General features: G+C 40.8%; 1 protein-coding gene across 1 annotated transcript in view; it reads right to left on the reverse strand.

The window, feature by feature from the left end:
• The window catches only part of AKAP4 (A-kinase anchoring protein 4), a gene marked incomplete at its 3' end in the record, with an annotated part of 11,660 nt that extends 1,873 nt beyond the window's left edge, over nt 1–9,787 (reverse strand). Inside the window, 5 exon segments of the mRNA XM_079910952.1 lie at nt 3–966; nt 7,200–7,301; nt 7,862–7,912; nt 8,991–9,089; nt 9,620–9,787. Of these exon segments, the coding sequence (XP_079767078.1) occupies nt 3–966; nt 7,200–7,301; nt 7,862–7,912; nt 8,991–9,089 (1,216 nt within the window). The 5' untranslated portion in view covers nt 9,620–9,787.
• Between the last annotated feature and the right edge of the window lie 1,241 nt (nt 9,788–11,028).

Consider the following 11,028-nt stretch of genomic DNA (forward strand, 5'->3'; position numbering starts at 1 on the left):
ATGGTTGAACAGATTCCTCCTGACAGTTGAGAAAAAGTCTGAGTTGGCCATCAGGACCCCAGTGATACTACGTAGGTTCTTCACGCAGGAGTCAATCAAATCGGACACAATTTCCTTGGTGTGTTTTAACAGCAGCCTCCTCACGACCACACAAGCTGGAATTGGCTTCCCAGAGCTATGAACTTTCAAGTTCTGCATGACAGAGAACATTGTGTCAGATGCCACTTGATTTGCATAAACCATGAACATTTTGCTGATCGAATCTGCAAATTCTTTGTTGTCTCTTTGGCACATGTATTTGTCTCCACCTTTGCTCTTGTTGGATAATTCACTATACAGAAAGGTTTTTCGGCCACCTTCCCTACACTCCTCCCCAGTGCCCTGCCTTTCTGCAGAGGTCACTTCCACAGCATCATGGGCCATTTCAGAAGTGATCTTGCTCACAGCACTACGAGGGCTGTTTTTCCCTTTGTCCCCACTGGGTGGATAGATTGAATGATGAAGACATTTGCTTCCACCTTCCAACTTCTCCTTGATTTTCTTACGGGCCATCTGGATCACCAGAGGAGATAGTCGGCTGACATAGAAGGAAGGGTCATCCGTAGAACATTCTCCATCAGGGGAGATAACTGTCCTCTGATTGCTAGGAGATTTGGCTGGTGGGGTGAAAGGACTCTGGTTATTGTTGGTGTTTTTGGCCGCTGTCATTTCCAGATGTTGGCCTTGAGGTCCTTTGGCCACGTAATCCATTTTCAGTTGATTGGCATAGCCTCTGTAGCAGTTCCCAGTGGGCAGTTTGTGATATTTGCCCTCTGTGTCTCCTACTTGACGTCTACAGCTAGAGGATGAGGGGCTAAGTGCCTGTTGGAAACACAAGGCATATTTCTGAAGATCACTGAGTAGACAATAGAGGACACTTATAGGATTAGAAGGAGCTTGTTTGAAAAGGCACACTGACCTCTCCATCTAAAAAAAGAAGACCTATCCATAAGGCTTTGGCTAGGCTACTTCTTTCCCCTATTGTATTTAGAAGATATATCTTCCAAGTTGCACAGATTAGGAATTTGGCCTTTAGTATTTGCATGGGCGCATAACACACAATTATATCCATTAATACACGTTCAAGCACAAGTGACAGCAACAAAAGCTCAGAGTAGATACATTTGTACACTTAACTATACACAAGTGTTATCAATATGTTTGTCAATTTCATCTGAGTATGTGTGCTTATTTCAATACATGTCAAAAATATGTCAGTGTCTGTCGTGTGTGTATATACACATCAATATATCAATTCATGAGTGGGAACATGTGTCAGTTTGTACTGTTAGCGTGTGAAAATGTGCCTGTGTGTGCATATGTGTATGTCAATGCACAGTGTGTGATGTCACCGTGTGTAAGCATGTGTCATAATGTGCTGACATCATACCCATTGTATATGTCAACTGTAGAGGCCAGCATGTGCATGTTAGTATGTATATTTTGTACATATATGTGAATGTAAAAATATGTGTGTGTATATCAGTGTGTCTCTGAATATGAAAATAAGCAAGTGTCAAGTTGAGAGAGCTGCATATGTGTTTATGATATAAATCCAATAGCATGTATCATGCAGCGATAAATGTATTTATATATGTTGAAACATACATTCAGGTATTAGCATACATACTCATCAATATATTAATATATAATTAATGTATAATATATTAATAAATATGTATGTTAAAAATGAGTATGTATAAATAGGTGATTGTATAATGACTGTGTATATCGATATATTAGGTATCAGTTTATGTTATATTTATATACTATGTCAATGATTGATGTATGTCAGCGTTGCATACACACTGGCATTTGAGTGTGTCTGTGAGTACATGAGTGGGGATGTCACTGCATTTGTGTCAATATGTGTATCAGTGTACACAAGCATGTAAGTTAGTTAATGTGTCACTTTGTTAAAGTTTGTATGTGTGTGTATCAACATGAGGTATATTTATAAGTGAGTATGCCTGTACCTGAGTCTGCATGGTCTGTTTTGATCAAGGCTTGTGTGTATCAATGTGAGTGTGTGTTTATGCATAGTGTGCTTGGATGTATATATAAATGTTTATGTGTATCACATGTGGGCACATTAGTGTGTCTGACTCTGTATAACTGTATATCTTTGCATATGTGTGTAAGTCATTGTTATGACTAGATCACTATACATAAGTTTGTTATTTCAATGCTTGTGTGTGTTTGTCAGTGTCACATGTAGCCAGGCATGTGTTTGGCCTGGCTACAAATTATTATAAATTATTTTATAAATTATTTTTTGTTAACGTATATACATGTATATATCTATGTGTATGTCACTTTGTGTAAACGTATATGTGTATATCTATACTTGTGACTGTGTATGCCCATGTTTGGATATGTGTATACATATTGTGTACACATCTACTCAGCACTAAGTACCATTGCCCTCTTTGCTCCATTCATTGCTTCATCACCATGAATTCCTAGAAACGTGAAGTCATAATAAGGTCCACTTTTTGCAAAAGGGCTTCAGTTGCAATAAAGTAGACCTGCATTGTGTGTAGTAAGTATGGGCTCCTCTTTTAAAAACAAACACCAGAGATTGGTTCAAGATGGCAGAGTAGAAGGACATGCTCTCAATCTCTCTTGCAAGAACACCAGAATCACAACTAACTGCTGAACAATCATCAACAGGAAGACACTGGAACTCACCAAAAAAGATACCCCACATCCAAAGACAAAGGAGAAGCCACAATGAGATGGTAGGAGGGGCACAATCACGATAAAATCAAATCCCATAACTGCTGAGTGGGTGACACACAAACTGGAGAACACTTATACCACAGAAGTCCACCCACTGGAGTGAAGGTTCTGAGCCCCACATCAGGCTTCCCAACCTGGGGGTCCAGCAAAAGGAAGAGGAATTCCTAGAGAATCAGACTTTGAAGGCTAACGGGATTTGACAGCAGGACTTTGATAGGACTGGGGGAAACAGAGACTCCACTCTTGGAGGCCACACACAAAGTAGTGTGCGCATGGGAAGGAGCAGTGACCCCATGGGAGACTGAACCAGACCTACCTGCTAGTGTTGGAGGGTCTCCTGCAGAGGCGGGGGATGGCTCTGGCTCACCGTGAGGACAAGGACACTGGCAGCAAAAGTTCTGGGAAGTACTCCTTGGCGAGAGTGCTCCCAGAGTCCGCCATTAGCCCCATCAAAGAGCCTGGGTAGGCTCCAGTGTTGGGTTACCTCAGGCCAAACAACCAACAGGGAGGGAACCCAGCCCCACCCATCAGCATTCAAGCAGATTAGAGTTTTACTGAGCTCTGCCCACCAGAGCAACAGTCAGCTCTACCCACCACCAGTCCCTCCCATCAAGCCCCTTAGATAGCCTCATCCACCAGAGGGCAGACAAGAAGCAAGAAGAACTACAATCCTGCAGCCTGTGGAACAAAAACCACATTCACAGAAAGAGAGACAAGATGAAAAGGCAGAGGGCTATGTACCAGATGGAGGAACAAGATAAAACCCCAGAAAAACAACTAAATGAAGTGCAGATAGGCAACCTTCCAGAAAAAGAATTCAGAATAATGATAGTGAAGATGATCCAGGACCTTGGAAAAAGAATGGAGGCAAAGATCGAGAAGATGCAACAAATGTCTAACAAACCTAGAAGAATTAAAGAACAAACAAACAGAGGTGAACAATACAATAAGTGAAATGAAAAATACACTAGAGGGAATCAATAGCAGAATAACTGAAGCAAAAGAATGGACAAGTGACCTGGAAGACAGAATGGTGGAATTCACTGCTGAGGAACAGAATAAAGAAAAAAGAGTGAAAAGAAATGAAGACAGCCTAAAAGACCTCTGGGACAACATTAAACGCAACAACATTCACATTATAGGGGTCCCAGAAGGAAGAGAGAGAGAGAAAGGACACGAGAAAATATTTGAAGAGATTATAGTCGAAAACTTCCCTAACATGGGAAAGGAAATAGCCACCCAAGTCCAGGAAGCACAGAGAGTCCCATACAGGATAAACCCAAGGAGAAACATACCAAGACACATAGTAATCAAATTAGCAAAAATTAAAGACAAAGAAAAATTGTTGAAAGCAGCAAGGGAAAAACGACAACATACAAGGGAACTCCCATAAGGTTAACAGCTGATTTCTCAGCAGAAACTCCACAAGCCAGAAGGGAGTGGCATGATATACTTAAAGTGATGAAAGGGAAGAACCTACAAGCAAGATTACTCTACCCGGCAACGATCTCATTCAGATCCGATGGAGAAATCAAAAGCTTTACAGACAAGCAAAAGCTAAGAGAATTCAGCACCACCAAACCAGCTCTACAACAAATGCTAAAGGAACGTCTCTAAGTGGGAAACACAAGAGAAGAAAAGGACCTACAAAAACAAACCCAAAACAATTAAGAAAATGGTCGGAGGAACATACATATCGATAATTACCTTAAACGTGAATGGATTAAATGCAACAACCAAAAGACACAGGCTTGCTGAATGGATACAAAAACAAAACCCATATATATGCTGTCTAAAAGAAACCCACCTCAGACCTAGGGAGACAAAAGACCTGTATGCAGAAAACTATAAGACACTGATGAAATAAATTAAAGATGATGCCAACAGATGGAGAGATATACCATGTTCCTGGATTGGAAGAATCAATATTGTGAACATGACTATACTACGCAAAGCAATCTACAGATTCAATGCAATCCCTGTCAAATTACCAATGGCATTTTTTACAGAACTAGAACAAAAAATCTTAAAATTTGTATGGAGACACAAAAGACCCCGAATAGCCAAAGCAGTCTTGAGGGAAAAAAAGCAGATCTGCAGGAATCAGACTCCCTGGCTTCAGACTATACTACAAAGTTACAGTAATCAAGGCAACATGGTACTGGCACAAAAACAGAAATATAGATCAATGGAACAAGATAGAAAGCCCAGAGATAAACCCACGCACCTATGGTCAACTAATTTATGACAAAGGAGGCAAGGATATACAATGGAGAAAAGACAGTCTCTTCAGTAAGTGGTGCTGGGAAAACTGGACAGCTACACTAGTAAAGAATGAAATTAGAACACTCCCTAACACAATACATAGAAATAAACTAAAAATGGATTACAGACCTAAATGTAAGACTGGACACTATAAAACTCTTAAAGGAAAACATAGGAAGAACACTCTTTGACATAAATCAGAGCAAGATCATTTTTGATCCTCCTCCTAGAGTAATGGAAATAAAAACAAAAATAAACAAAAGAGACCTAATGAAACTTCAAAGCTTTTGCACAGCAAAGGAAGCCATAAACAAGATGAAAAGACAACCCTCAGAATGGGAGAAAATATTTGCAAATGAATCAACGGACAAAGGATTAATCTCCAAAGTATATAAACAGCTCATGCAGCTCAATGTTTAAAAAACAAACAACCCAATCAAAAAATGGGCAGAAGACCTGAATAGATATTTCTCCAAAGAAGACATACATATGGCCAAGAAGCACATGAAAAGTTGCTCAACATCACTAATTATTAGAGAAATGCAAATCAAAACTACAATGAGGTATCACCTCAGACCAGTTAGAATGGGCATCATCAGAAAATCTACAAAGGATAAATGCTGGAGAGGGTGTGGAGAAAAGGGAACCCTCTTGCACTGTTGGTGGGAATATAAATTGATACAGCCACTATGGAGAACAGTATGGAGGTTCCTTAAAAAACTAAAAATAGAATTACCATATGACCCAGCAATCCCACTACTGGGCATATACTGAGAGAAAACCATAATTCAAAAAGACACATGCACTCCAAAGTTCACTGCAGCACTATTTACAATAGCCAGGTCATGGAAGCAACCTAAATGCCCGTCGACAGACGAATGGATAAAGAAGATGTGGTACATATATACAGTGGAATATTACTCAGCCATAAAAAGGAACAAAATTGGATCATTTGTAGAGATGTGGATGGGTCTAGAGACTGTAATACAGAGTGAAGTAAGTCAGAAAGAGAAAAACAAATATCGTGTATTAAAGCATATATGTGGAACCTAGAAAAATGGTACAGATGAACCGGTTTGCAGGGCAGAAAGTGAGACACAGATGTAGAGAACAAACATATGGACACCAACGGGGGAAAGTGGCAGGGGATGCGGGTGTTGGTGTGATGAATTAGGAGATTGGAATTGACCTGTATACGCTGATGTGTATAAAATGGATGACTAATAAGAGCCTGCTGTATAAAAAAATAAAATAAAATAAATTTCAAAAAAACAATAACAAAAAAACCCCCAAAAACCCCAAACACCAGGTATATCCTTTTATTAAGACCCCAAAATGGAGTTGGCCACCCCCAACTGAACCCAAGACTCTTTGGAGAATATTTTGTAACTGGTTTTCCCTTCCTCAGGGGCTACTCTCATCACTCCAAAGGCATCTGGGGTCAAAAATGATGTTTCTGGTTATAATATGAGCCTAGGAACACAACAAGAAATATTTGACTCCTTTGCACTGAAGCCAAATATCCTGTTCCAATATCAGCTACTCTAGGCTCCTAGGACAGTGAGAGTGACTTGTCATGTGCTCTAATGCCTACCCCAAACCAGCCTGCCAGGTGTAATTTGGGATATTTACACAAAAAACAAAAGGATTCCATATCTGACAGTGGTGTGCAAGTGTAATTGCGTTGAACTTTATGCTACCCAACAGCCTGGGTAATCTCTTAGACAACAGGGTAGGGCAACTACAGTTTTTGGTTGTTGTGGACTCGCTCTTCTTCATATCCTCTTTCTTCATTGTTGGACACTGGGCAATGTGGGGCACACAAGTCCATTACAAGCCAGCAAAGATCATTGCAAAGGATCTTGCTTATAAGCCCATATCTTTGTTAAGATAAGCGTAGCGAGATTTTTTGCTGTAGGTACCTGAAATTAGGAGAGGGCATTCTGAGCCTCTGTGATAGTGTCATTGTGAGTTACCTGAGCATTTAACTTACTGTGACTGTGAGCTTAGGCCTGTGTTCTCTAGAATATCATAATATTTGTATTTTGGGCCTGTTTGACAATAGTTCTCTTACTATCTCTGAACCAGAGTCCTCAGATTCAGCACTGGGCTCTGGGAATGAGAAAGGGTAGACTCAGAGGCTAAGTCTATACCTTAGACGAGTCTTGCTTCTCAGTATCCTTGATCACAATAATTTCTTCTTCTTCCAGATTCTCCAGGTTTAAGTCACCTTCTGAATTGGAACCAGCAGCATCCTATGGAATTAAAGGGCAAGATTCTTGTGAAAAGTTGCTTTTTGAGACTTCTCCAAGCTGACCCGCTAGGCTACTACTTCAAAGCATGAATGTCATTTCTCCTATTATCCCCTTTCTTTCTGAAGGAAAGGTAGGCTTGTAAGGCTAGCTAGTCTTTGAAGAATGAGATAAAGCTCCCTCTACAAATTACTACTCCCTCCCACCCCACTGAAGGTATTCACAAAGCCATCAGTCTCAGGAACCATATTCCATTAAACATCAACCTTTTGGACAGGGTTTCCCCCCCCGGCCCTGCTTTTCTGACATGCTATCTTCCATGCTTTCATTCTTTTAGTCCTACCAGCGACTTAAGTGGCTTATAAAATGAGATTTGGTATCAAGAATGACAGTAAATTCCAAACCAGGGATCATGGGCTCATGAGAATGATGGCTTCCCACCTGAGTCCCCGTCACCTTTCCACCCTCTGCCACAACCTTTCCCTTTCCTCATGCTGAAACTGTTAACCCTTCTCAGCATCCTCCCACCCATTCCAACTCTGAGGGAAGCAGAGAGTACCCACCTTAAAATCTTTATCTTCCATGTTCAGGGTGGACACATCAACAAAGTATATCTGCATCAAATTAAGATGAATTTAGAAAAATTCTAGAGAAAAGGCCTTAATTTCTCTGGGAGATGATAGTAGCACCTACCTTATCGGGTTCTTGTGAAGATTGATTGAGATAGTGCGTGTAAAGCTTTTAGTAGAGCACCTAGACATAGTTAAGTACTTAATGAACAATAGACAAATGATTTTTATTAGGCAGACAGAATCTTTTTTAAATTTTTGAATTTTATTTTATTTATTTTTTTATACAGCAGGTTCTTATTAGTCATCAATTTTATACACATCAGTGTATACATGTCAATCCCTATCGCCCAATTCAGCACACCACCATCCCCACCCCCCCGCGGCTTTTCCCCCTTGGTGTCCATACGTTTGTTCTCTACATCTGTGTCTCAACTTCTAGGCAGACAGAATCTTAATGTTACTATATTTCCTAAATGAGAATACCTACGTGTGAGAGAAAGAGGCCCAAAATACAATATCCACATTTATTGAGAAAACTGAGAAGAGAGATGGCTTGCCCTACTGACACAGACTCAAAAGTGGAACTCCTATTAGAACTCGATTGCCCTGGCTCCCAGTTTGGAGCACTTTCTACTACACTAATGTTGCCAAGATGTGGTGTTTTTACTATTGATGACATAGAAGATTTTAAGTGGTACATGGATAAACATTTCTGTGTTTAATAGGTGCTTTTTATTGTTATTCATTAGGAAAAATACATATTTTGCCCTCCTGAAGGAGTCCAGCTTTAGGGTAACTTACTGGTAGCTAGGCGACATTATTATGACTTCAGAGGTGTGAGATAATAGAGGCTGGTAGCTAGGCAACCACCACCCCTGGCTCCCCTCAGGCTCCCCCACAAGCCTCCCCTCCTCAGCTCCTTCACATCACTCCTCATCTTGCCCCTCCCTTGAATTATTGTCCCTGTGTGATGTATGAGCACATTGGTCCCCCACAGACCTTACTGAGCTTGATTCTTTGGAGAAGTCACAGTACCACTATCCATTAGTCTATCCTGGGCTCCAGGATATCTATACCCAAATGCCAAGCCTTTCTTTGTAGGAGTCATTTTGTATATTACCATTTTCTGGTCCTGATCTTGCTGTCCTGTTGGGCTGTAGAGATCTACCTTGCACATGCCCCTGTGGCTGTGTAACCAGTCAATATTATTATCAGACATCTGGAAAGAGAAAGAAAATAAATCTGAAAGTCTTATATATGACTTTTAGAAACTGAATCAGTTTGAATAAGAATCCCTGAAGGGGTTTCTGAAACCCATCTCTGTTTCATATAGGTTTAGGCTAGGAACTGGTGGGGTAAGCCATGGGGGAAGGACACTCTGAAATGTTTGAACCTGATGATCAAGATCATTATCTTTTAGCTCAATCCATAGTCTTCTTTAATTTAGATTCCCCAAACCAGGTATTTGGAACCATGGGAGTATCATATTGACTTGGGAAAATGCCAGTCAGGAAAAATGACAGGCTGGGAAGTAAATTTAAAAGGAGGTCTAGAGACTGTGGGGTTAAATTTAGTGATTTACTTCTCCCCAACCTCATTAACTAAATCTCATCTGTATCCTCTTTTCTTTATCCACTCTTGGGTATCTTCAAAGAGTCAAGCTCACCTCATCCCCTTTAACTGAATTTTAGCTAAACCTAGTCTAAACCGAGTCTTCCTCATTACATTAAAGAAAGTGAAATTACCTACCACATAGGGCCACTAGAAAAGACTAAGGTCAATACCAGTAAAGTGAATAATTCTTTTTATTAAAACAATATATAGAAAAAGTTTCTGAATACTGGGAACACTCAGTCTGATAGCCATAAATATAACTAAGAGACAAATGTCTGCGGGAAGACCAGACCCTGATCCCATAGGACAAAGTTTATTTGAAAGAGAGAATAATCTCTGCCAACTTCCTTCAACCCCGCTGCCACCCCCCACCCCAGCCTGGAACTAAAAGTAAAAAGGAAATGGCAGAAGCCACTGACTGATTTTCCCTATATAAGACACATTTGGGAAGATACAGTTAAGAGCTCAGTAGAATTGTTTTGGTATCTGGGGTTGAATTTGATTTATCTTTAAAATTTAACAAGAGAAACCTTTTGGGCCAAGTATTAGAGGGCAGTTAAATTCCTTTCCCTTCACTTCCTTCAAAAATTAGACCCCTTTAACCTCTAGCTTCCTCCCTCCCTCCCCCTTCTTTCGGCCTTCTCTCCCTCAGCCCTTCCTTCCCTCTCTCTCCCTCCCTCCCTCCCTCCATTCTCCCTCCTTCCCTCTCTCTTCCTCCCTTCCTCTCTCCCTCCCTCCCTCTGCCTCTCTCACTCTCAACATTTTAGTAACAACTATCCTCTGATGGCTAGCCTTTCACAGGATACTACTACATTTTGACACTTTACCATTCCCCCTACGCCCCTCCATCTCATTTCCCCAGATCTTCTTGGACTCTCCCTTCAAAACTCTCTAGAAATCCCTGAAAAAGTTTTAGGAAGAGGTTTTCCACATCCTCAGAAGAGGGAGTTTCTTTTTTTCAAGAGCTAGAGATCACTAGCCTAGAGAAAAAGAGGGGGAGGCATAGAGGTTCCTCATGTGATTTGGATATAGCCTCAGTCTAAATCCTAAAAAAAAACTGTAAAAAATAAAATTTACGAACTTATTACCTTGATAATGAAGTTATTTTAGACTTTGGCTGAAAATGTGCTACCTAGAAGGGAGATGTGCCCCTTGAGATGGAAGTGGGAAATGCCAAGTTCTTGGGCACCTGCTGCTGGCTGCCACTCCATCAGCTGTTGGATGAGACTGAAGGAGCCAGGCTCTCCTCGCTGCTTCTGACCCTGGCACATGATAACAGGATTTGTTGGGTCATAATGCCTGAAACTGTAGCAACCTTAGCAAAGGGGGGGGGGCAGGCTGGCAAACTCAGTAGCCCTTCTCATCAAAAGCACATCAGGTTGTCTGCTGTACATTTTTTCTGTTCTGTCTAGAAGGGTACACGTATTTCGTTTACATTTTGTCCAGCTCACAACTCCTTAAGACCTCCCTTCTCATTACTCTTCAGGCTAGACTTCCAGAACAATCTAGTCATATTAGTTACCAGTGGAGGTCTGTATTTTTCT

Source organism: Stenella coeruleoalba, assembly GCF_951394435.1.
Source record: "Stenella coeruleoalba genome assembly, chromosome: X".
NCBI lineage: Eukaryota > Metazoa > Chordata > Mammalia > Artiodactyla > Delphinidae > Stenella > Stenella coeruleoalba.